General features: G+C 35.9%; 1 protein-coding gene across 1 annotated transcript; it reads left to right on the top strand.

The window, feature by feature from the left end:
- Positions 1 to 673: 673 nt before the first annotated feature.
- C5 (complement C5) lies at positions 674 to 27316 on the top strand (the record flags this gene model as incomplete). The annotated part of the gene is made up of 41 exons (XM_084272713.1): positions 674 to 753; positions 2955 to 3147; positions 4003 to 4165; positions 4409 to 4479; positions 4978 to 5069; positions 6304 to 6386; positions 6874 to 6964; positions 7283 to 7388; positions 8075 to 8201; positions 8591 to 8706; positions 8923 to 9123; positions 9720 to 9923; positions 10350 to 10559; positions 10739 to 10888; positions 11771 to 11900; positions 12205 to 12270; positions 12834 to 13034; positions 13690 to 13780; positions 14216 to 14292; positions 14905 to 15044; positions 15640 to 15861; positions 16384 to 16444; positions 17030 to 17119; positions 17399 to 17611; positions 17753 to 17828; positions 18695 to 18854; positions 19315 to 19410; positions 19712 to 19883; positions 20634 to 20839; positions 21428 to 21580; positions 21899 to 21961; positions 22324 to 22405; positions 22993 to 23044; positions 23725 to 23827; positions 24131 to 24205; positions 24301 to 24406; positions 24592 to 24678; positions 25051 to 25140; positions 25429 to 25512; positions 26154 to 26292; positions 26563 to 27316. 41 exons carry the CDS (start codon positions 674 to 676, stop codon positions 26690 to 26692), a joined length of 5052 nt encoding a protein of 1683 aa, XP_084128839.1. The 3' UTR covers positions 26693 to 27316.
- Between the last annotated feature and the right edge of the window lie 380 nt (positions 27317 to 27696).

Consider the following 27696-nt stretch of genomic DNA (forward strand, 5'->3'; position numbering starts at 1 on the left):
TCTCCATTAAAATGGGTTTTTGTTTTCCCCCTGAACCTTCAGTAAGAAAGAAAGGAGGAAGGAGCCACTCTCTTCAGTACTTGGAGGCAGAACTCATTCAGGGCCAGGAAACATAAACTGGAAGGGCAGGAGATGGGGAAAGATGATGGAGAGCTAGTGAGAAGCTAGTTTGGGAAGGCTGCTGGTGCTTTAAGGAGAGCGGTTAGACATTTCAATGCGGTTTCTCGAGAGCAGCTTGCACTCCCACAATCAAAACTCTCCCGTCAGAGCAGGCGGGGAGCTTTAGCCGAGCTGCCCGCGGAGAGGTGCTCTGGGCGTACCCCACGCTCGGCGGGGAGCAGACGGGCCCTCGGGACCGCCGGCTGGTTCCCTTCCACACACCCCCGCTCCCCCGTTAACAGCCGCACCACGCGCTGTCGCCGCTCCATCCGCGGACACCAGGACCGAGCCACCGGCTCCTTCCCGCCCTCCCGCCACGGCCGGCCCGCACCTGACAGGATGGTGACCGCTCAGCGCGGCGCGGTGCTGCCGGCCGAGCCCCCTCCGCAGGGCACCGCCGCGCCCCCAGCCCGCGGTGAGGCGGCCGTTGAAGGGCGATGCTCGCTGGAGGGGAATCCCGGTTCCCGTCGAGGGTGGTTCCCCTCAGGCCTCGGCTTTGATTACCTGCGTTGACATGGTAACGCCGTTCCACCGCTTCCCGCTCGTCGCCGCCGGGGCGGTGGCGGGCAGAGCGGCGCCTCTGGGCGACTCTGCGTGAGGCACCGTCTTTCAGCACACCTCTCTCTCCCAGCCTCCCTTCCTCCACAGACCGCTCCTTGATTCTACCGGCTGCCAGGCCCGAGGTGCTGCGGCTCCTTTAAGAGGCCGGCGTGAGGAGCCGAGCCGCCGCCATTTTGTCTGGTTGTTGGCCGGCGACGGGTGAGCGGGCCCGGAGAAGGGGCGGGGCAGGCCTGAGGGGAGCCACGCCCCGCTGCCGCGCGGCTTTCCCGCCTCTGATGGCCCTTCCGGCGCGTGCGCACGCTTTTCCCCTGTTCCCGCCATTAACACGTTACCTCAGGGATGGGCGGCTGCGGGTTCTCGGTTGTGAGAGGGTCGGTTCCGAGAAGTTTTCTTCCCATTAAAGGTCACTGTACCACCATGGAAGTCTGCTTTGGTGTTACTGGTTTTTGGGGTTTTGGTTTTGTTGTGTTGGGGTTTTTTTTCCCCTATGTTTTATATAGCTGTGTGTATATATCATGTTACTTTATAAGTATAAAATTGTATGAGGACAAGTTTTACTCTGGTACACTGTATGTGGTGTTGAATGTGCGTGCTTTGTTTGATAAACCATAAAAGTAGGCTTAAATTGCTGCCACTTCCACAGAGATGTTAAAAGAAGCATAATGGGTTTGGGTTGTGTGTGTTTGGAATTCGTACAGCTGGCTATGAGATCATGGGTTGAAAAATCAGTAGGTCGTGTCTGGAAAAGAGTGTGTGGAAGGGACATAATTAGACTGAAAAAAACTACTTCAGAATATTAAAGAAAGCCCAGCCAGGTTTATTTCAGATTATCATTAGAACACTCCAAAGTTCTTTACAGTGTGCTCCTTACTATTTGTGTACCACCAATGTGAGCTTACTATATGAATTCTTCTCATGGAGTATTTAGTAAGAGGTATTTGTGCCATTATTTTAAATAATATAAGGCATCTCATGTTTTATAAGATTTTATTGTGTATATTGTTGCATTGCTTGTAGTTTATTACCTCTGCCAAGAAGCCTGTGTTGGCCTTATTGTAATTTCATTTTCTATTGATCAGAAAAAGTTTTGTAAATGTCTTTCCCGTAAAGGTTGACTATGGTATTTGTTTAAACTCGAGAAGTCTTGCACAATTTTAGTTTAACTTTTCATAAACTTATTTGATAAGGTCCTGTGCTTAGATATCAGGTATGCAAAGGTTTGGTCACTAGTGGTTTGGGTTTTTTGCAAATGGTGTTTAAAATTCTACGTGTTCTAGATGTGTTGTGCATTATTTTTTTATTTGAAATGGATGTATTCAGAAAGTTGACGTAATCAGGAATAGATATGGCTAAAAGAAATTCTTAAGTGAAGAGTTATTTCAAAGCAACAACAAAAAAGAAACGTCATTATGTGTGATATAATTCAAATATATTTCTTCCTTTGGCTGCAAAGTTAAAATAACTTAGATTTAAATAAAAAGTATTTTTCTGAAGGATAAACTGAATCTTATCTTTTGTTTGTTCAGTTGGGTTTTTTGCTGCCTATGAAAATTCTGGTTTTATGTAGCTATCAAACAGAAAGTTAGGACTGACATAGGATTTCACTGGACATGTTTTAAAATTGAAATCCTAAATTAAAAATAATTGATACATATTTAGCTGTTGTGGCTTCCTTGGGAAGGGGCAATAAAATTTCAGTAAAGCATGACCTGCAATTAATTATTAACTGTGAGTGAAATGTGTTGGTGTTATTTCTGTTCATCTGTGCAGAAACCAAATGCATTTTAATCAGGAATCTTTAACATCTCTGGTTTGCTCTTTGTTGTCATAGACACTATGACTATTTTGATATATTTTTTTGTTTTGCTTTTTTCTGGAACAACTTTGAGCCAAGAGAAAACGTAAGTAAAGCAAATATAAAATTTACTGGAAATGTTGCTTGATTGTTGTCCGCTGTTTTAGGTAAATAGATACTGAATTTAATTAGAATTGGCACTATCCAAACTGAGGTGTTTTCACAAGCAAAATTCTAATTAGTGTCTGATGGACTAATGCTAGAAAAAGGAGTGATGCCTCTGGAATTAGTGTGCTGAGAAAGAAATAGAGTCATCTCCATACGTGCCACAAGATAATTATTTTCTTTGCTTTAATGGTATAATGTGAATTATAAAGAGAAGAAATACAAAAGAAATATACTTCCTTTACCCTTTTGTTGTTTTGTATTTCATATACAGATATGTCCTTACAGCACCAAAGGTCTTGCGAGTTGGGGCAGCTGAAAAAGTCGTAGTTCAAGCTTTTGATTACGAGAAGGAATTTCTAGTCAATGTTGCCATAAGAAGCTTTCCCGATAAACTCACTGTTTATTCTTCTGGCCGTATTTCTTTAACTCCAGCCAACAAATTCCAAGATGCCGTAACTTTAAGAGTAAGGAATTCAGACTTTGCTTGCAGTGTTTTTATTGTCCTATTCAGTAGTAAGTGTTACAAAAGATTATGGTAAGTTTTCAGTTGTTTAACCTGGGGCAGGAAACCCAGTTTCTCAGTTTGCCACATGTAATTGATTTCATTTTAGTTTGTCTGATACTGAAACTGCATTGGATAAAATCAGTGCAAAGGAGTGTCACCAAAGTTAAACATAATCAAACTATTTTAGGAACATTTTCATAGTCCCATAACTTTAAAGATTAAAAGGGGAGAGAATGACACTCAAGTGAATGTTCAGAGTAAGCTAAAATGGTAATTAAACCGAGGTTCGAGACTTTGTCTTGTTTGTCAGTGACAAGCTCCAGATTTCACCATTAGTTTGCTTGAAGCAAGGAATGCAGGAAGCCAAACAGATTTTTATTGAAAGCTGATGACCAAGGGGTGATGCCTTCCAGGAGGTGCTTCTCAGCCAGTTTTCATATTCAGACAAAATAGCTATTGCACTGAACCACCAATCACAACAGCAACTTTGGTGGGGCCAAGATTCATCATGTGTATCAATGGAAGTCTGAAAATTTGTACTCTTGTAACCTCATAATTGTTCTTTGGGTTTTACACTTTTGCTATTTTAGTTCTGGACATAAATAAAGTGCAAAATTTCAAAATAACTTAATGCTCCAGACTGTCTTCTAAGATGTAAGCAAGAATAAACACTTGTGGATGTTAATGTTTTTATTTAATAATAATTAACAGCAGGATAGTAATTGCTGTTCAGATACTCAATAAAAATATTGTAGGAAAAACACTTGGAAAATATTTGAATATTCTTTTAAAATCTTTATCTCATCTTCCCCAGATTCAACCAACAGATTTACCAAGAACAGACAATTCAGTCAAGTATGTGTATTTGGAAGCTGTTTCTCCACATTTTACAAGATTAAAAAAAATTCCTGTTTCCTATGAGAATGGGTTTCTTTTTATTCATACAGACAAACCAGTTTATACTCCTGATCAGTCAGGTAAATAATGCTTGTTTTTCTCATTATTTAAATTTAAGTCTCTGTTGACTTTGCCAAGGAATTTGGATTTAAATGTCCTTTAAGTTCTTGGCTGTGTTGTGTTCCAATCAGCAGAATAATATTTTTAACTAGTTGATCATGGTGTAGAAATTAATCACTTTTCTTCTTGGTCCCTGTACCTTAAATAACTAAACTGTGGCTCAAACAATGAAATTATGAAATTTATTGTAATAATTCTTACAGTGAAGGTCAGGGTTTACTCCCTTAATGAAGAACTGCGGCCAGCTCAGCGTGAAACTGTCCTAACTTTTGTGGTAAGTTGTAATTGAATTTAATACTAATATTCTGTAGACCACAAAAACAATAAATACAGCAAGGTGATAAATCAGAGTCACAATTGTTACTTAATAAACCAGCAGGTAGCCAGATATTTTTTAAAAATGACACAAGAAAATAATTACCTTTAATATCTGGGAAAGCATTTTTGAGGAAATTTTTATAATATTTTTTATATTGTTATTTCATTTAAGATATAAAAATAATCAGTATCTACTATACTACAGGTTTTAGCCTTTAGCAATAGGGTTGTTGTAGGAACCTTATAGCAGTTTTAAGCATTGTGAAGTAACAGGTTTCAGTTGATGGAACCAAAGCAAAATCTTTTATTAGAATTTCAGTCTGATTCGTGTCTAAAAATGTTTGTAGTTTTGTGCTGTGAAATGGGCAAAGTTTTAGAGAAACACGTTATGAATTAAACCTCTGAATGAAGGTTTTCGTAAGAATGACTTGTTCTTTCCTGTTACAATTTAAAGGATCCTGAAGGAGTAAATGTGGATATCATAGAAGAAGAAGATTTTACTGGAATAGTTTCTTTTCCTGACTTCAAGATTCCTCCTAATCCTAAGTAGGTTTATTTAATGTTTTTTGAGAATTATTAACATAATACTCCATTTTCTTAAAGACTGTCAGAGTGTGTTTGCGCAGAGTGTGCATTGCTTGAAACCTGGAGGTTTCTAACATTTCAGATAGTGTTAACTTCCAAACTCATGCTATCTCCTCAAGCCAAGTGGGAAGCGTACTCCCTGTGCTTTCAAATTAATGATTTCTGTAATAAGATGAGATGTAGAGAGTGTAAATACTGGTGATAACCGGAGATAAAACTGGTGTGAAACTGATGATAAAGAACTGTTAGAACTACGATGTAGTTTGTCTATGCAAGAAGTTAACTTACATCCTTAATCCTTTCTTATAATGTGTGTGTGTATATATATATCTATATATCTATGTCAAATCATTATTCATTGCTTGATCCAACTTGAACTCTAAATGTTTCCTTAATCTCATTTGCCATTTTGTGGAATTTCTGAATTTTTTATTACTCTGCTTTATAACCTTATAAATGGGCTGAGTGTTGAGTTTGCCTTTATTTAACAAAAAAATTGATGATTGGTCATGCCCTCTGGCCACAGGAGGGTTTTATTAGGAAAAAAGACTGTTTTTTACTTACATTGAGCAAATTGAGGTACGTTACAAAGCTGGCAAACATGAAATGGATGTAGCATGTAAATGAAAGCAAACGGGACCAAGTTTCTTTGAATGGCAAGACAGGAAGATATACACATTTAGATATGCTCTGTGCATAGAAGTTCTGAGGATTTGAATAAAAAAGTGCCTTTTTAGTGCTTCTAGTGGCAATGAAAAGCCACCCAAATGAGGGTAAATCAGGTAGGCGATACATACTAATCCCGTTGCCTGCACTGAAGCAGACTTGAGCTGCAAGTAGCATTTCTCTAACCTCAGGGGTGGTAATTGGCAAGCAAAAGAATGGTTACATTTGCAGTCTTCAAAATGCATACCTGCTTGTAACTGTAAAGCAAAGAATTCTGATGGTAGCTATAGCACAAATTATGGAATGCTCTTTTCCATTTTATTTCAATGCTTTAAAATAAGTTTCAAATAATTATTAAAATATCAAAGCAGAATATTCTCAAAGTAGTCATTAAACATATGCAAAAATGGAGTCCAGAATGTTAATCTTTAAATAATTATCAGTGTGAAGTATTGTTAAGTAGTAATATGAATTTTTGTCTTGGACATTAATTTTCTTCTTTAAAAAAATTGTTGTTGACATTTGATAGGTATGGCATCTGGAAGATTGAAGCCAAGTATAAGAAGAATTTTGTAACCTCAGCAGTTGCCAAATTTGAAGTTAAGGAATACGGTAAGGGGTGCCCATACTGCAAAGCTTCATTTTTACCATTTTTCAGTTAAATTCATAGAGGACAGCTATGCAACAGAGAGGAAGAAAATGCAGAAATGCCTGAGGCACCATTGTCCTACTTCTGCACAGCAGTGGGATGCACTGTAATGCCAAGTGGCAATGTCAGTTCAAGCTAATCGCCCACGCTGGTGTGAGGCTGTGTTAATACAGCTTGCTTCTATTCTCTTCCTCTTTAGTATGCTGGGCCGTTATGACATCCTGATGCAACACGCAGAGCCAAGGGCAACTGCAGTAACTTAGAGCTTTATAACTTGTGCTTCACTGTGGACAAGCCAGCAGCTGTATTTTGAGGCTATAATGCTGCAATTCAAATAAATTGCAATTAGTAAGACTCTTTGCTGGCTCTACAGGGGCATCATGTCTCAGTACCTGTGGCTTATTGCATAAAAACAAATATAAGTGGCTTTCTTTTCTATTAAATTTTCAGCAATGCCAAGCTTTTCCATCATCATAGAGCCAGAAAGTAACTTCATTAGTTCTGATAAATTTGAGAACTTCAGGATTGTTCTTAAAGCTAGGTAAGGAAATCTGGCTTTGGTTTCTAAATATGTTCTAAATTCTGCTTTTACCTGATGAACAATTCTTCCATGTTCAGAATTTTCTTCTTACTTCCTCAAGAAGCCCTGTCATCACAATCCTTTCTCCTCTGGAAGAAAACTAAGTGACCTTCTTTAAAATCCTTACAAAGCGATTCTTTTTCATCAGAAATATTTAAAGTTGCACAGACATCTGTTTTCTATCTTTTGCCTAGGAAATGATTCTTGTCCAAAACTGAATGCTTTGTTGCAGCCGTTAAAGAAATCTTTAAAGCACTTACATTGTTGTTTTGTTCTCAGCTATTTTTATAATAAAAGGCTTGCGAGTGCTGATGCTTTCATTCGTTTTGGAATAATCGAAGAAACTGGAAAAAGAATGATGCCTCGTGCAATGCATATAACTAGGGTAAGGAAAAGCAAGCTTAGTTTGTGTAGATTTCATGTGCTTAGTTCTCAATTGATCCAATTCGACTGAAGTTTTCCCTTTAAATTTCCATCAACAGCTATTCAGTGTCAACTTTTCTTGTGCTATCCTATCATCAGGGTTATAGAAATGCACTTTAAAACACAACTCAGAGGCAGGATCTTAGACAGAATATGGTTTCAGACTACTTCAGTTGCTCACTTGAGCAAACTGTGTGGTTGAAATTTCTGCAAAATAATTTTTAGGCTGCTACCATATAAATAAGAGAAATCAAATATAGGATCAATGTAGTAATACCAAGTCAAAGACAAACAGATCAAAATTATATTAATGTAATGTGGGGAGCCTGTTCTCCACCGATTATTCCTCCCTAATTTAGTCTGACCTTTTTGTTTTAGTCATGGAGGAGTGATAAAAACATTATCTTTCCTCATTTAGTGAAGATACCTCTTGTTGGGCCTGCATTAAGACTGTAATATGTGCCATTGGCTGATTAATTATCAGTAATTTTAGAGAATAAAAATGTCTTCATTAAAACATCTCTACCTTTGAATTCATCTGAAAATAAATGAACAGAAACATGTTGAAGTTAGAATTTGCATATAATGTATCTACATATTATTTCTAAATTGTTGACTATTAGGTAATGATTTGTATTTCATTTCCAGATTGAAAACGGAGTTGCTGTTGTCAATTTTAACAGTAAGAAAGCAGTGAGTTCTATAGGCTTTCAAAGTCTAGAAGAATTAGATGGGTCATATTTATCTATTGTGGCATCAGTGTTGGAGTCTGCAGGTAAGTTGCTTTTTAATAACCTTTTCTTAACAGATCTGCAAGTGTAAGCAGAAGTAGAAAACAAAATTATATGGATAACTTTCCTAGCATCCGATTCCCTTAGGATTCAGAAATCCTTTTTCCAAAAAATTATAAGGAAGAACAGCCCATTACAATAAACTTGTTTAGGGATTAAAGTTTGGGTTGGGGTTTTTTTTTGAGTTTTTGGGCTTTTCTGTTGTTGTTGTCGTCCTTATGGTTTTTTACTGTTTTTTTTCACTACAGTGTTAGGAGTTGACACTTTAGATGAAAGGACTTTATTATAACAGACAGGTTGTGCTGCCCTTTGAAGACAGGTGGAAAAAACAGTCTAGGATGTGATTATTAAAAGGGACATAATATTTTATTAGGTGGCCTCAGTGGTGAAGCAGAATTTACTGCAGTAAAATTTTCTGTATCTCCTTACAAACTGGGTTTGATTGCTACTCCTCTCTTTGTGAAGCCTGGACTTCCATTCTTCATTAAGGTTAGTTAACATAAGCATTGTTGCATATTGAAACATAAAACCCATAATGCATAACCTTATTATTTTTTCCATATATTACTGCAGATCTTAACATACTTTTAATTTCCATTGACATATAATTTTAAATTGCTATTGTAGAAGAAGCTTTGCTTGGAAGCGTTCTCCTTGGAAAATGTCACCATTCATATAAGAAATATTAGTTATTCTGATTAACAGGTGCAGGTGAAAGACACAGTTGATCACTATGTTGGAAACATCCCTATAACCATCACTGCAAAATCGTTTGGTGAGCAAATGGATGAGACTAGCTTGATATCAGAGGATTCAGAATCTGGGAGAAGAAAAACAAGCATAAATGATGGAACTGCTTTGTTTGTTGTTAATATCCCATCTGATAGCAAATTATTGGAGTTTCAAGTGAGTTAAATCATTCCATTAATTTATTTCTTCAAGGGTTTAATTCTGTGCTTTTGCAAATGTAGAATACTAATGGGAAGATTTTACACTCAAGACTTAAGAGTTTATAAACTTAGAGAATATTAAGAATCATCAGTTATCAAATGCAAGTGCCGTAATGAAACATTGCTTCTCTATTAAACGCCAATTTAGCTGAAACAGTGTATCCTCATTTGTTGCATATTTATTTTATAGTAATTATTTACCAAAAAACCTAAATGATCTGTAAAAACAAATCTCTAAGAAAGCTTCCCTCGCTCTCTAGGAAGGCTTATCATTAACCTTTTCTGCTCTGCTTAATTCTGTATGTGTTTCTACACCGTTTCATGTTTGACTAGATATTTATAGATCTTTTCATTAATGAAAAACATGAAAGTCTTGAGTTGGCTTTTAATTTAGTAATACCTCTGAATAATATGTTGCAGAATGCTTTTAATATTGTAATTATTTGTTTGCTTAAGTGTAATTCTGTACTTCAACTATTCAGAAGTCAGAATACACAGGTTTTGTTTCCTTCTTTACTAAAACGTTTTTCAGACATTTTAATATCTTTTCAGGTAAAAACTGCAGATCCACATCTTTCAGATGAAAACCAAGCAAGTGAAACCTATGAAGCAAAAGCTTATTCATCATTAAGTCAGAGTTATCTATATATTGACTGGGCTTCAAACCACAAAACACTACAAGTAGGAGATATCATAAATATTAATGTATATCCACATAGTCAGTATATTCATAAAATACATCACTACAGCTATTTGGTGAGTAACAGATGTTTCCACATAAAATATTGAATTGTAATTTAATTATAGATTACATATATATATAATTTTAATTGAAAAAATCTCAACAATCAAGAGCTATACTCATCATCATATCCATCTCAGACAACTGCTCCTTCCATACACAATCTGTTCAAATTATGTCTCCATTGTTTTGAATTCTCACCTGATGTAGATTGGAATTAAGAACAAGTAGTGCTAGAGCTGTGTTAAGACTTGAAATAAGGGGGAAGAGAAAGATGAGCAGACACAGCACTTGGTTTTAGGGAGTGAGGGAGAGCTGTCTTCCCTTGAAGCAGAGCCAAAATGCATTTGCTTTGGAACGAGTACATCTATTATTACATGTAAGAAAGATATTAAATATAAAATTTGTTTTCTTTATTCTCCATAATTTCTCTGTTATAGATCATGTCAAAAGGGAAGATTGTAAGCTTTGGAACCCAGAATAGGATAAAGGATTTGGAATATGAGCATCTAACTTTTCAGATAACCCAAGAAATGGTTCCTTCAGCGCGTCTTCTTGTTTACTACATAGTCATGGGAGAAGAAACTGCTGAGTTAGTAGCTGATTCAGTTTGGCTGAATGTGGAACAGAAGTGTGGGAACAGTCTTGATGTGAGTAGCAAAACATGCAGTAAAATTGGTGGGCATGCATTCATTTCGTGTTTGAATTTTAACTTGGGTTTACAGAAGCTCTTTAACACTTCCTCAACTTTAAATAGTGTCTGCCTTTGTAAGCATTTAATTTGGAACGTTGTGCTTTTAAAATTACCAGTACTTGTTTTCAATTACAGATTAAGCTGCAATCAAGCAAAGAGATACTGAGTCCAGCAGAAGTTGTGTCACTTAACATGAAAGCACAATCCAATTCTTTTGTTGCTTTGTCATCTATTGACAAGGCATTATATGGAGTCACAGGAAAAGGGAAAAGAGCAATGGAAAAAGTTAAGTAGTAGCCACAAAAGCAAACCAAGTTGCTGTTGTTTCATGTTTATATTCAGGTAGCTGTTGTGTGTCATGCATTCACTAAGCCAGAAGATTGAAGAGCAATTCAATCTGGAATAGAAATTGCTGGTTTAAATTTGATAGTTTGAAATTGTAAAAGGAATTACTTTAAATATTTTGATTTCCAGTACAAGTAAATTGCTGTTTTAAAGTCAGGTCTGAACTGTCTCATCTAGAACCCTCCAGACTTGGCCAAAAATAGGCTGCAGTGTTTGTTAGCTCCTTGATCAGAGAGTGATGAAGACTACGTATTCCTTCTCGGTTCTTCCTATAATCTTTTCAGGTTATATTTCTTTGAGGCGTACTGGAATCTTATGGCAGATGCTGTTATGTGCAGTTGGTTATAGAAGTTTTCAGTCCTTGTAGAATTTTAGATACATGTGTATGTTAATGAAACTTACATCTAATCTGTCACTGGAAGAATTCCATTCATGTGATAAAACATGGTGGGTTGTTTAATACTTCAGAATGGTCAGATACAAAATACATAGAAGAATAGGAGAATGCTTTTGCACCAACCTGGAGTCATCAGAGTCTGTTTTATAGCACTATCGAATTGGTTTTAAACAAGCTCTCTGGTTATCAGAACTGTTGCAGAAATGTTAGTGCAGCATTTCACCTTGATTTGCCTGTGTGACTAACTGCTGTGGGCTACAAGAATGTGTCTGTGTGCTCAAATTAGCTCAACTATCACTGAAGGGTATTCTTCAGTGTGTTGAATGGATGCTTTCCAGACCAACAGCCTTCCTGCAGGTGAAACTCTACCATCCACCATGTGATAATCCACATATTAGTTAGCTGCTGATGTGTTTTTTCCTCAGATAATGCTACGTTTGGAAAAGAGTGACCTTGGGTGTGGTGCTGGAGGAGGACGGAACAACATCGATGTGTTCCGCATGGCTGGACTTACATTTTTAACCAATGCAAATGCTGATGATTCAAATGAAGCAGGTATATTGATTTGTTTTAAGCGTGAAATGGTGCATCTTCTTTTCTGAAATACTCTATTGTGACTCTCAGTTATTGTAGTGGAACATAAATAAATTAAAAGGGAATGCACATACTAATAATTTTTGAGGGAGGAAAACTTTTGACTTGTGGACCAGTTACTGTAATTAAAATGAAAATACTTTTATGTAAACAGAAAAAGGTTTCCAAATTTGGAATGTGCCTTTATGGTATTATTTTTAATTGGGCTATCCTATTGCAAGAAAGGTCATGTATTTTCTACTTATTTATTTCTGGTTTTGAACAGGTGAAACCTGCAAGGAAGTGTTAAGAAGCAAACGCTCTGACTTCAGGGAACAGATCCACAGAGCAGGTATTAAAAGAATCTTTTTTTTAAAAAATCACATCTGTTAAAAATAATGAATCTGAGTGTTTGTTTACTATTTTTAACAGTTGTTATTAATGTAGTGCAGAAAGAGACTGACAATTATGGAAGATGATTTTAGAGAGGACCCTATTTATAAAAACAATTTGCCATATGCTGAATTTGAAGTTAACAAGATTTGAGTACACCTTGAAAATATCTTTAAGACATTTTCTTTTTCTGAAGAGACATAGCCTGAAAACTTACATTACTACAATATAACAGTTTTTCACAGTGACCACCTGCCAGGGACCAGGCTTGTCAAAAGAACCTTTGACTGTTAAACCTTAAAATGTAATATAACTCTTCTTATCTAATTTATATCTTTAATTCAGAATAGTATGGTTAATTTAGTGTCACTAGCTTTTGAAAAATGACAAATTTATATTCGTCCTCAAATTTGTACCTTCACTGAAACTCTGAAAGTTTTAAAAATGGGTTCAGTATAACGAGTTGAGATGCATTTGGAAACAAAAGGTTCCTCTGAAGGAAAGGAACTGCTATTGTTTCAGTATCCAGATATGCGAATGCAGACATTCAGAAGTGCTGCATGGCTGGAGTAAGAGCATATCCAGTGATGGAGACCTGCAGCGAGCGAGCTCAGCGAATCCGCCGTAAGGAAAATTGCGTTTCTGCATTCAGAGATTGCTGTGAGTTGGCAAACAGACTGCGGGAGGAAGAGCCTAATAAGCTTCTAATATTGGCAAGAATGCGTAAGTACGAGAGCTTTAACTCTTCCGTGGACATTTGGTGAAATGCCTCCAGCAGAATATGGGTAAATACAGAGGTGATAACTTTGTTATCCTATTAAACCCTCCCTATTACCTGCCATGGTTATTCCAGAAAGAATAATACCAATCTCCAAAGATATTGCCTGTACACCCCTAAAGAAAGGTAGCAGAGCAGTTCTTTATACTGTTAAGAGCTATGTTCTGTTCACTCTTACCTAGAATAAAGCAGAATTGCAACAGCAGAGCATCACTGTCTGTGAAGGTAACGCTGAAGTTGATGCTAAACCTGAGTCCTTTGCACAGGCCCAAAACAGACAGTGGGTAACAGCTCAGGAAAGATTAGTGGGAGTGTGAAATTTCTCTCCTCCCTTTCTCTCCCTATATTTGCTTGCTAACAAGTTCATCTGTCTGCATGCTGGACAGGTATTCATGTGTGGAAATAGATGAGGTGGGATTAACACAGACTTTTAATTGGGGATATTCAGATACATGCCTATATCAGGCCTAATTTGACACACATAAGCACAACATGGTATCACAAAAGACAAAGATAATTATTTTTAAGCCTTTAGTGGAAGGCCCTTGGCAAGTGGTTTTATTGGGGGGTGGGTCTTACTGTGTTATTTATGTTCTACAGATTTTGAGGCGTTCTTGGAACTGGACAAAGCAGAAGTTCGTAGCTACTTCCCTGAAAGCTGGCTATGGGAAGTTCACCAAGTTTCTCCAAGGTACTACTGGTCTTATCTCAGTTACCAACATTTAAATTAGTCATCAGTGTTAAAAAGAGTAAGTGCTAAAACTGAGGTAAGCTGGGTAGCCTTAAAGGGCTGTACTCAAGATGTGTGCTAAAATGATATCTTATACAAAGTATTCCTGCCATGTTTTCCTCCATGCAGGACACACTCTCTGGTGCACAGTTTGTTGAGTCACTTTTCCTTTCACTTTTGACCTTGTTAAACACCAGCTTCTGCAAAGTTGTCTAAAACAAAGTTCATTCAAACAAAAATCTAAAAGTCCTGTTTTGTAAACGTGCTCTCATGTCTGGCCTGACCTACGTCAGAGATGCAGGAGCTGCTCTGTGCACACACTTTGTGTGGATTAACTGTTGGTGTTAAGAGATGGCTATTGATAATGTATAAATGTGCTAACACTTCTAAACATAGGTCAAAGACTCTGTCTATCACCTTGCCTGATTCACTGACTACCTGGGAAGTTCAAGGTGTTGGCATTTCTGATAAAGGTAGGTACTGCAATCGATTGTAGCTAAAGGTTTAGGGAGCTTTTCCATTTTGGAGTTCGCATAACTTCTTATTGCGATTGAAACACACATTCTAATATTAATTTAATTTTCTAATTGATAAATAGGAAAAGAAAACATAAAAATATATTTTAGAGAAAAAAGTTACTTAATTTGTTGTTATGAATGTGTCTGTGAAAACAAAGGTCTGTCTAGCTTATCTTGTGTTTGACATGGGATTATAATAAATGATTTAAAGGAATATGAGAACAAATAGTGACTGTTCCCTGGCACAGCTTTGGTGTCTTTCTATCAATAGTTCAGGGACTTAAGGAGAGGAAATTTTCCATTAGATATGGTAGTTGAAACAGAAAATATGTTTCACCTTGGAAAGAAGGAGAAGCAGCCCAAGGGACTGGTATTTCAGCAAGTATGCGAGAAGAGTGGGAGACAGCAACTAGGATCAGGAAGCAAGAGCCTAGTCACTTAGAAAAGCTTGGACAATTTCAAAGTGCATCTTGCAAAAGTAATCAGTAAAGGTGACAAGTATGGGAAGGCTTTTTCAATCAGAAGAGCAATTAAGACAGACTGCATTTATGTTTTAAATTTTCTTAGGTATATGTGTTGCTGCACCATTGGAAATGCGAGTTGTAAAAGATATCTTCCTAAGTGTTTATATTCCTTATTCCGTGGTGAGAGGAGAACAAATAGAGTTAAAAGGATCAGTTTATAACCACAAAGATTCTGCAATTAAGGTAATTTGTACTTTTAATAAGTTCTACAGAAGGATCAGATTGCTGCTGTCCTTCATCTAGTGTGATGTATGCTCTGTGTAACTATGTGACAATCAAGTCAAATAATTGTTTCATTTCCAGCCATTCCACTGATTACAATGTTGTCATGTTCTTGCCTGGCAACTTTGACTCCTGAAAGTTAAAATACATTTTTTTTTTCTACTCCATTTGTTTGGATCCAATCTCAAAAAGCGATGGGTCATCTTGAAGACCCATTCCAGAGCTAAGAGGTATCATCTCAGGTTTTAATATAAAAGGACTGGGTATAAGGCAGTGCATTCAAACGAAGTGCAAAAGTGTTAATGAAAAAAATTCAATTACTATATGCACAGGTATGTGTATGAAGCCTTAGGGAGTGGTGTTGCTAATGGACATTTGTTAGTGTGTCTCTAGTTTAAGTAATAGTAATTCCAAAGTTAGTAATGCTTGCTCATTTTAAACAAAATAGTAGTGTTGAATTAAGAGAATGCTCATTACAGTATTTCAGTGGCTTTAATGTTTCTCTATGTTGAACCTGTCATGGAAGTGAAACAGTTAAAATCTTTCAACATTTCAGTTCTGTGTTAAAATATCAGCTGGAAATGGAGTCTGTTCTTTTGAAGACTCTGCAACTACTGGATCAAGGATGCACAATTGCAAGTTTAAGAATCTGGATGGGGGATCTCTGGCACCAGTTAAATTCAGGATACTTCCTTTGGAGTTAGGTCTTCACACTATCAACTTTACATTGCTGACATCCAGGAGCAGTGAAACTTTAGTGAAAACATTGCGTGTCATGGTAAGAAAAAACAGTCAAAACGCTTTCAGTGGTTTTGAATTTCATATTGATTCTATCACAAGAAATACAACCATATCAATATAAAATAAGTAAATAGATATGCTAATATTTATCATTGAATTCCCTGAGGTGTATGCAGTGGAAAAGTGCACGATTGAGTATATGAGTACATGCATTTTAAAAACTTGCATATAAAAATTGTCAGGAAGATTAAATCAAGAGATAGATTGTGACTTAGGAAGCAAGGAGAATACTGTAGCCTAAGTTACTTGGTTCAGATTTTCAATTGCTTAAGCATGTGTCATTGAAATATGCTTTTATACTTTCCCAAGTTTTTCAAATATTCTCAAGAATTTTGGAGATAGACCACTAGCTTAAGTATATGTAGTACATTTAAGTAAAACTCACCTACAGACAAGGATGTAGAAGGCAAAAGTACTGTAGTTTTAAACTGTTGTTTCAGCTAGTATATTTGATTAAGGGAAAGTGATCTGATTTTTCTACCTCTTTTAATAATTTCAGCCGGAAGGCATTAAGAGAGAACTTCATGCGGGTTTCACTTTGGATCCGCAGGGTGCTTATGGTAGGAGAATTGATCACATATGTCTTTATTTTTCATGTTCTTGATTCGTGATGATCAAGCTTTCTGTAATGTAAAAAAATGGCATTTCTCCTCCTTGAAATATTCTTCACATTTCCTTTCCAAAGATTTCCTTTCCTTCATTGACTCACAAATCCATCTCGAAATAGCTAGTCCTTAAAAAAAGCACAATTTGGATTCACTTCTTAAGGAAGGTTTGTTTCTTTTACTCAACTTTTCTCAGTGTGCCTGAAAACAAGTTAGCAGGTGCTTAAATAATGAAAATAGAATATGTTCTGTTTTAACCAGAGATTATTCTGAAACTGCAATATTTGGTCCAGATGAGATTTTTTTTTTTTTTTTTTTTTTGCTTAACAAAAAAGGCAAAAGAAAGATTAAAGTGTTTGCATCTCTTCATTTTCAAAGTTTGATATTGTATGCGTGTGTATTTGGGCATATTTCAAGCTTTCATGTTATCACAGGTCTTTTTGTTGCTGACTTCCCAGATAGTTGGGACATTTAAATCTGACTAGTACATGTGAATCATCTATAGATTTAGGTTGTGCATATATAAATTTTCAATTACAGGTTCAATCAAGAGAAGACAAGAATTTCGATATAAAGTCCCACTAAATCTGGTCCCCAAAACAAAGGTTGATAGAAGTGTCAGTGTAAAAGGTAAATTGAATTTATATTTTTAGTCTATTGCATATGTATTTTCTGTATATCTTCTCTCTCCTGGGTTGTTTTTTTTTTTTTATTTCTCTGTTTAAATCTGTCTGAGTTTATCCCTAGATTCTCCTGCTTCTGAGAGAAGGCTTTGCAGATCACCTTATTGTGTAGAACTTTTTAGACTTCATATAGAATGATTGATTGTAAGCATCAGTCAGATTCTGCCCTCAGATTCACTTTCATGATCTCTTATTCAAATAAATTTGGGTTTTTTTCTTTCCACAGGCCATCTGATGGGTGAAGTGATTGCCACAATCCTCAGTCCTACTGGTCTTAGTAGTCTTACTAAGCTGCCCAAAGGCAGTGCAGAGGCAGAGTTTATGAGTATTGCCCCAATATTTTATGTGTTTCGCTACTTGGAAGAGTCAAAAAACTGGCATTTGCTGAGCTCTGAAACCTTAACTGCAAGAACTCAAATGAGGAGGAAGATGAGAGAAGGTAGAAAATTCTAGCTGCTTCTCTTGCTTCAGAGGAGCATAAACTTTGCTGAATAAGAAAGATAATATATTTCAGTGAACAAGTACAATTTTAATATAAATCCCTTTTCATAACTTCTTTTCTGCCTGGTATATCCCTTAGGAATTGTAAGCATCTTGTCATTCAGAAATGCTGACTTCTCATACAGCATGTGGAAGAATGGGCAAGCCAGTACATGGTGAGTTAAGGTCTTTCAATTAGAATGGGTGGAAGAGGCTTGTTTCACTCCTTTGCTTTCATATTATAACTGATTTTTAAAGGGTGATACATTCCAGTAAGCACGAGAGCTCAGCTTGATGGTATAATTAGATGGTGCTTAAAACTTTGAAGAATATCTCTTGATTTCTTGTTTTCACTTGTTAAATCTTTTATTTGTGTCCATAGTTCATGCTGTTACAACCAAGTTGGTTATGTGTATAACCAGCATAACATATACCTGAGAGAATTTGTGGGATTTTGCTCAGTTCAGAAACCTGTTCTTTGGGCTTGGAATTTTACAACACTGTGTAGACCTTGCTTAGACCCCATAAGATCAGTACAAGGTTGCACCCCAATTTTGAAGAAGAAAAGCTAAGTTCAGGGACATGAGCAAAGGCAAAATAGCCATACTTTCTGACCACAGGAATATATGTAAAGGCTATTGAACAGGAGGGTAGTACTGTTCATGGAAAACAGAACCTGCCACTGCAAATTAGGCAAAATATATAGTCAGTCTCTTGCCTTTCATAATGGAAGATGCAGTTGGCTTGTAGAAGGGAGGAATAAGATGCTTCAAAAGCATTTTCCTTAAGTTCTGAGCACAAGAAGTAGTAATCTTTTGGTGCTGTTCATATTCAGAGAGATGGAACTTGCTGCTAGTTTAAAATTGAGTAATCATTGTCCGTTTTTTATGTTAAATTAAAAATTCATCTGCAATATTTCTTTGAACTGTAGGAGTGCAGAACATACCTAAACTGTGAATAATGCAAATTTGTGTTCAGCCTCTGGCAATGTGGTACTTTCTTCTAATCAAAACAAATATGTACTGTTTGTTTTCCTTGGCAGGCTGACAGCTTTTGCTTTAAGGATTCTTGGACAAGTTAATCAATATATAACTATTGACCAGATTTCTCTTTGTAATTCACTTCTGTGGTTGATTGAAAACTGTCAGATGCCAGATGGGTCATTCAGTGAATTTTCAAATTACCAACCGGTGAAACTACAGGTATGAAAACCAAACATTTTCTATGCATATAAAGAAAAAGCCAGTTACTCAGAGATGATGTGTTTTAGGAACATGAGGTACTTCAGGCTGCACTTTACCAAAACACCTATTCAAGATAATTTTGCTAAATTTGGATTTTTTCTAAATTCATTGAAGTAACATCATGGTCTTGCAAACCTTTCTGTTTTCCAACTAAAAGTAGCTGCTTGCCACTTCTTAATATTTAGAGAAAAAGTTATGTAGGTTGATTTTACAGTGCAATAGTCCTGGCTTTATATAATTTTGTCTGTTTTGTACAAATACGTTATTACCTTCAAAAGAGTCAACACAGTTTCAGGTTTTACCAAAGTGATATTTCTTACAGGAATTTGTATTTGTTTTCTTCACCTGAACTGTAAAAAGTTCTATTTGTTTCAATTGCTGTTTCTATTTAATGATATTTACATATTTGATTTTGTAGGGTACATTACCTAGAGAAGCTAAAGAAAAATCTTTGTATCTCACAGCATTTTCTGTTATTGGAATTGCAAAGTCAATTAAAATATGTCCTACTGAGGTAAATAATACTTTTACTTCTGCCAGCACTCATGCTTTGGGATTCTTATTTCTTTCATTTGCTTTAATGTTTGCTCAAAAAAATAGAGAGGCTTTTTTCAATTTCAAAGATTGAGATTTATATGCTCTGTTAGTCTTGGTCTTTCAAAATCTGTGGAATAACAATAATGAAATTCTGGATCACTTTATTGTGCAGATATATTGTAGAAGATACTATATATATATCTACATTGTCTTGATAGATATATCTATTACACTTATTTGTAAATAAATACAAGCTGTAGCCTGTTCATCATTTGCAGAAAATCCACGATGCTAAAAATAAAGCAGGAGATTATTTGATGAGAAATGTGCAGTCAGCTCAGAGCCCCTTTACTATGGCAATAACTTCATATGCTTTAGCTCTTGTGGATTTGAACCATCAGTCTACACAGTCGGCATTCTCAGCACTGAAGAAAGAAGCATTTGTCATAGGTATTACTAAATTCTCTCAGATTCTGTACTGTAGTTGGCTCCCAGGTAGGCTGTTTTTTCAGCATTTTTAAACTCTGATGTGATGGCACTGCTTGGGGAGTGAATTTCCTTGTGCTCCCCAATGGGATAGCTTCTTTAGCAGTATGCAAGTCAGTGAGGCGTGTGTCATTGTTCAATCTATAGGCTTTCCTTTTATGTAGGTGTTTCTTTTGTCTGCTGCCTCATCCTTACAATGTGTCCACTCTCTTCCTTGGCTCCAAGTGGAATTTTTCACAGTATCAGCCACTGTCCTCATTTTGTTGTGTTGGGTTTTCTTCTTCTCACTGGTTGATAAGGGACTTTGTATTTTCTTGTGAATGCTGCTCCTTTTTAGTGCATTTTGACACAGGAAAGGGACTCAGACCGCTCACTGCCAAGTAATGATTTCTACTAGAATAGAAAAGCTTTGTACTGTTTTTAAAGTGCCTTTAAAAATAACTAAAAATCCATATATTATTTGTTTGGCCACTCTATCACTGTTCAGGACCAACAATATTCATCTGTGCATCAGATATTTTGCACCAAGTTTGTTTAACGTCAATTTTGACTATAAACACCAGACTTGGTAGTGTAGAAGTACCTCCTGCTTTGCATTTAACATCTCCTGTTAAATGCAGAGAGAGCTCTTTCTTTTCTTCAGTACTTCACCTGTAGAAGTGAAGAGAGCTGTTGTTATGTTCCATTTGAAACCTTCCTATTATACCTTTGTAGGTAACCCTCCTATTTATCGTTTCTGGAAAGATACTTTCAAGTCAAAAGACCAACAAACTCCCAGCTCTGTTACTGCACAAATGGTTGAAACTACAGCATATGCCCTGCTTACCACTTTGCTAAAAGGGGACCAAAACTATGCTAATCCCATCATCAAATGGTTATCTGAAGAACAAAGATATGGTGGAGGATTTTACTCAACTCAGGTGGGCTCTAAAATAATTGGTTCTCATTCTTCAGATATCAAAATCTGAGATGTCTTAAGAGGGTAATATCATTAGAAGACCACATTGACAAGTTCCAAGTCCTATTTTTGGGAGAAATACTGAATGATTTTGCCTTGATGTTCTTTGTCTCTGAGAAATATGACTTCTTTTCAAAGTCTATTATAAACAGAAATTTGCAAGCTGATTCCATCGACTTCAGATCTGCTGAATGAAAAGAATCATAGGAGGAAAACTGTTTTCCCAAGTGTTTTATAAAAACAGAACATTTCATTTCATGGCACAGTATTTGATCTTGTTTTCCACAAAAATGTTTATCCCTATTTGCCCTCTTCCTTTTTAGCAATTGTGTGTCTTTCTTTAAATTGCACAAACATGCCTATGAGTATAGTGTGAAATATGTTAACACCCTGTTAAGTGTACTGCTGGGATACTGTTAAGCTGTTAAAGCTGGTAAGCATTACCAGTATTTATAATCATGTTTATGTGGCAGAGAAGAAATTGCTTTGTAATACATTTTCACTTATTTGAAATTTCTGGACTAAATTCTTCATAATTGATTTCTGGCAGGACACAATTAATGCCCTTGAGGCCTTGACTGAATATTCCCTTCTTGTCAAACGGCTTAATTTGGACATGAGTGTTAAGGTAGCATACAAAAACCATGGAGACCTCCATCTATTTAAACTGACAGAAGATAATTTTGTGGGAAGAACTATGACAGTGAGTGAATAATATTGCTTTTGAAAAGTGAAAGCAGAATTTTTAGCATCTTGTTAAATAATTATTTGAACTTTGAAATGGCTACTTTAAAGGAGCACTTCGGTAAAGCAAAAGTTTAAGGAATTCTTATTTGTTAAATATAATGTGGTTGAAAATTCACTTAAATTTAGTATCTCTGCTTGTTCCCATGAAGGGGCTTGTTTATAGAATTCATTTGTAGCATCAGAACTTAATATGGATTTAAATTGTAGCACAGATAAGCAAATTGTCTGACCTGAATTGTTGCTAATAGTACTATCTTTATTACTCACTTGTAAGGTACCTTTGGATGATGACATATATGTAAGCACTGGAAGCAGCACTGGCATAGCTACAGTAAATGTAAGCACACAACCTGTGTTTTTTTTTTAATGGAATCTGCTTTTTCTTAATACCAACATTGAAAAAGAAACTGCAATGTCTCATAAAATGTCCCATTTTAAGACTGGAGTGATGGATGTCATTATGGTTGTGTAGATCAAATGCAAGTCATTGTATGACTTGGGCTGATGAAAGACAAGTTGTGAAGTTTATTCCTTTTCATGGGAGGATTTCTGTTCTATCAATCTAAATAGATGAATAGCTTGGATTTAATGCTCATCCATTGCTACTGTCCGTGCTTAGACTTATGAATTTTCACTTTTATACCAGTTTTGAGATTGTGTACTGCTTCTGTTTTGTCTCATTTATTTATACATGTGTAGGTGAAGACAGTGTATAATACAATTGGTACTTCTGAAGAGTCGTGTAACTTTGAATTGAAGATTGTTCCAAAGAGAGATGATGGTAAATGGTTAATATGGTTTTAAATCTTACTACTCAGAATAGTGCAAGGGAGGGAGGAAAAAAACCCCTTACTTTAACAGACTATTTCTTACTGAAGAATGAAGCTGTAATAAATTCTGCTACTTTCTAAATGCAAAGCTGGGAAAAATTCCTATAAGCCTTTTGTGAATAGAATTACTTTCTCATTATTTTTACACATTTATGAAAGATTTTTTACAGTTGAAGGAGTGAGGAATATAAATTTCCAGCAGAAGAGAGAAATATGATTGGGGTAGGGAGGGTTACAGTGAGTTCTGCAGGCAACTGAAAGTCCCAGTCCAGTTACAACAGTAACAGCTTTTGCCATGAAGTAGTTTCAATAACATAAGACCAGAATAAAGTACATCAAGCATTAAAGCTGTCATTTCACCTGAATTATAGAAGTATAAGTTTACTTGTTTGTGGCTAGGAATGAGTTCCTATAAAAATAGCCACCAAAACAGTTTAAAGAATTATTTCTCAGTTGTGAAAATGCTTTATGACAACTTTGGTTTGCTGCTTCTGAAGAGTTATGGAATTGCTTACTTGACTCTTCTTGGTATGAAAAGGTCGCAGAAAAGAAGATGGTGAACCACTTGGGCGCTTAGAGGCTTGTGCAAAGTAAGTACAGCTTGTGGGGTAGTTGCCTGCGTTTTTAATTTCCCCAATGATTGGGCCAATGTTTTGCATTTAAAGGTTTCATTTAACTAAATGCTGGTTCTAAATGTCCTGGATTTCCTAACATTCAATGCTCCTCCTTGCAAAGGTGGAATTCTCAGCTGACATGGAATTGGAGCAGTGCAAAGCAAATGCACTATGGGTCTACCTACACATTATTAATTTAATACAAGAATATTACAAAGACTATTGTTCTCTTCTTTTTCTTAGTTATTGTTTTAATAATATGTTAACTGATACTTAATATTAGATTTATTTTTGAAGATATTAAAAGGTTTCTCTTTGTTAATAATTGTACCTGGTCTTCTGATCTCTTTTTCTTCATGTTTCTTCACATTCGTATATGTTTGTAAATACAATTAGAGCCAAAGGTCAGGATCTCTTTCTCTTTGATTTATTTTTTTTCCTTTCACTTATATAAGGGTTCTCCTGGAATATAAGTATTAAGAAAAGGTTCTTTATGCCTAATATTGGTCTAAATCTGGATTATTTTGCTTCAATATGGGTTTACTCTGGTCTGAATTTTCTACTGTTGGCAGAATTTTCCTTAAGTTTTTCTAGGATCACATTTAAAGATTTCTATTTAATTTTAGTTATGATAAATATTGTTTGATCTATGTTAGGTACAGGCCTGGTGTGAGAGAACCACAGTCAGCTTCTGCTCATGCCGTGATGGACATAGGTTTGGTCAGTGGATTGGAAGCAAATCCAGATGATTTATCTACTGTAAGTACTGAAGAACTTTTTTCTTTTACCGAAGGGTGTTTTTTTTTTCCCAAAACTTATAATATTTACTGTTCTTCATCTTTCTGTGTTAGAATAGTGGTGCAGATTTGTATCATTATTTCCTCATTGTTTCTAAACATTTCTAATACTAATGAGAATAGCCTAATTAACTTGAGATTATGGATTTTTGATATAGTCAGACACTAGACATCTAGTTAAAGTCTGAGATCTAGGCTCCCTCTTTTGTTAAACCTCCAAATATATTTAACATAAATTTTTTTTTTCTGGTTTTGTCCCCTATAGCTTGCAAGTGGAGTTGACCAGTTGATAGCAGATTATGAGATAAAAGATGGGCATGTTATTCTGCAGATAGACTCTGTAAGTTACCCTTTTCATAACTGTAAGCACTTCTGTAACTCTGGAATAATTGTGTTTCCTTTAGAGCTCCTTAATTCATAGAGTCTTTCAAATAGGTGCCAGCTGATAATTTTCTCTGTGTTGGGTTCCGAATAAGTGAGCTTTTCCAAGTTGGAATGCTAAATCCTGGCACATTCACTGTATATGAATATCATGCTCCAGGTATGTGTTCCATATCTTCAGATCCATGTTTGTCTTTTAACTCTTTATTTGTTCTTAAAGACTACGTTTTCACTTCTTCTTCATCAGCTTTTAAGTCCTTGTTGTTTTAAGGTCATGCAACTTTTGACACAAAGTATCAGAGCTGACTTCCATATGTATTTATTATTTCTTTTTGGATCTTCTAGATAAGAGGTGCACTATATTTTATAACCCCTATGGAAATGAAAAACTTGTGAGATTGTGTGAAGGGGACGAATGCAAATGCATGGAAGGTAAACTTTTTCAAGATGTTTTCCTGTTTCACTTGGTGGGAAAATGCAGTGTTGTGCTCTGGACAAAAGCACACTAAACAGAAGGGGATAAATGCTGATAAGAAAATAGCTGTTGTCCTCCCCATATTTTACATTTTTAAAAAAGTGAAAGATAACGTGCAGTATGATCGTGGATGCCTGGCTGGATTAAGTTCAGGTGGTTGAGGGTGTTATTTTCTATCTTGAATATTCATTGTTTCAGCGTGCAACCCCATAATTAGGGTGTTTCTCAGTTACACTATATTATCCCAAACAGGAAGAGGTTTATGATGGTTTATTTGAGGACATGTCATGACATTGTCTTAACACTGGCTTTTTTCTTTCTCAATGCAGCTGAGTGTAGTAAAGTACAAGAGAGACTCGATCAATCAATAACTGCTGCTACAAGGAGAGAAGCTGCATGTCAGAATGATATTGCATATGGTAATATTGGAATTGTCATTACCTATTTCATGTGCTCTGACTGAAATGTTAACTTGTTTGATACTACTGCAAAACATTTTGTTCCAATTAGACCTTAAATGGCTAAAATTCATTAGGCTTGACAGTGGCAATGTTTCTTAGACCTACAGTGGGTAGCCACAGCCATCATTTTCCCAGAAATCAGTATTTTAAAGGGACACTGCATTCTCCATCTGAGCATCTGAAGATACTCAGTATGCACTGCAGGAACAAGGAATAACAACAGGTTTGGTTTGTGTCATTCTGCAGTTTATAAAGTGAACATCTTATCTCGCAGTGAAGAAGGTTATTTTGTAAAGTATTCTGCAACTCTTCTGGATCTCTATAAAAGAGGTGAGTATCCTGTTCTTAATCCAGGTAACAGTTTACTTAGAGTAAAAGCTGTTTCACTGAGACCACTGAAGCAGCTGACAAAATTCAGCAGTCAAACCTAGTAATTTCATCAGATTTCAGTTGTGAGCTGTTGTTTAAATGGCTCGTTCATTGCACAGAATATTCTCCCTTACTGTGTATACAGTGATTGAAGTGGGGTAGTATGCATGGATATGCTGTACCTTAACTTTCCTCAGATTTTTATAGGTTGGGCATGCTTTTTCTTCTGGGAGAAAGGACTTCTGAATGTTCTTGGGCACTCACTGTCTTACCCTTGGGAGGTAGCTGCTTGTATATCCTGCACAACTCAAACTGATATGCATTCATTTTTCTCTGAGTTTAAGTACTCAATATGTCCTTAGAATTACTATAATATAAAATTATTTAATGTGCATGAGGCTTATTTACTATTCAGATTTAATTTAAAAAATCTTTTACAAGAAACATGTTTTATAGCATCTCACTTTCCTGTTATAGAACTAGTGGCAAATAGATCCCTTGGCTGTGCAGTACTGTAGAAGATTTTGGTGTTTTCTGTCTAAAATAAACATTACTGGAAATTCTCTGTGTGAAGTTTTCCAATTCTTGACATCGTACTTCAGGGCAGGCTTTTGCTCAAAAGAATAATGAAATAACCTTTATTAAGAAGAAGACTTGTGCTGATGTTGAATTGAGCCCAGGAGAGCAGTATTTGATCATGGGAAAAGAAGCCTTAAAGATAAACGTTGGTTACAGTTTCAAGTAAGTAATTTACCTTCAGAATATGCAGAGATTTAATCCTAAAGTGTGCTGAGTAGTGGCAAGTGGTTGTATGTAGTAATTCTTATGTAGTATATAACCAATTTAATTTTAAATATTAGTTTGACTGATACAATGTGTTTTCAGATGTGTACAATTAAGACAGGATTATGAACACAAAGCAAGCAATTTCACATTGTAAATTTTTTTCCTGTTTGACATTTTCCTCCCCAAATCTTATCAGCAAGTGATCCTTTTCTGTTGTCATCTTAGATTCCAGTACCCTTTGGACTCCAGCACTTGGATTGAGTGGTGGCCTTCGAATGCAGCATGTACATTTTGTCAGGACTTTTTAAACACAATGGAAGACTTTGCTGAAGATCTCATCATCAGTGGCTGTTGATTTACTTGCAGCACTTCTCAATTAAAAATATAGATCAAATCTCATTTTGAAAAAAAAAATGCAGATCCTCACCTATTTAGTAATTCTTTCCCAAACTTACATTCATTAATAGTTCATCTTGAAAATGGTCTTTGCTTGTATTTCATATCCACATTCTTATAACAGTAATATTCAAAGTATGTTTTTTAAGCTTGGATGGAAGGATAATGCAGAATACTTCAAAGACATTTATAGTCAGATAAAGTGGATCAACTGTAAAAACAAACACAGGTAGTACTGTCTTGTGCCAGTCACACTTAGAAGCATTAAAATCTGATATCTTATGAAAACATAACCCTTTGTTCGTTTAAAAAAAAATAAAAGGAAAAATGAAGGTGTTTATCAAATAATTTTGTTACAACTTAAATTTCTGACGAAATTAAAAAAAATAGACTAACCTAGCATAATAGCTCCAGTTCCTTTATAGGGAGTATTCTAAATGTTCTGTTTCCAACAGAATGATGGGAAACAACTCCTAAAGCTGTTTTAGATCTGATGTTCTTGCATTTGCTGATTCTTCTGATAGATGGAAGACATACCAACACTACCTGTGTAGAGAAAATATACCATGAGTTTTAAAACAGACCATTTCTCACTGCTTGTATTTTACAGAAAACTTATTTTGGGTATTAATACTGCTGTCTTGGTAAAAATCGTTTGAACTATTGTGAGAGGAAATAACTGTAGCATATCTTAAATTATAGTAATATTCAGAACTCAGGTGGAATTATATTTTGTTAGTGTCCTTAATGGAACAGGCTTTGATGTTAATTTAAAGAAGGCCTGGATATGTCTGTGACATGGTTTCATGCATAAAATCTTCCTTTCCATATAGATATTGATATTTTTTCTCATTCTCTCCTGAAGTTTTACACCATGCTTCTTTATTTTTGAAAATTCTTTTTCCAGGAGAAATGACTAGCCATGAGTATTTCTTACTGTCCATGAAGGGATATTCACAGCTC

Source organism: Gallinula chloropus (genome assembly GCF_964237585.1).
Source record: "Gallinula chloropus genome assembly, chromosome: 18".
NCBI lineage: Eukaryota > Metazoa > Chordata > Aves > Gruiformes > Rallidae > Gallinula > Gallinula chloropus.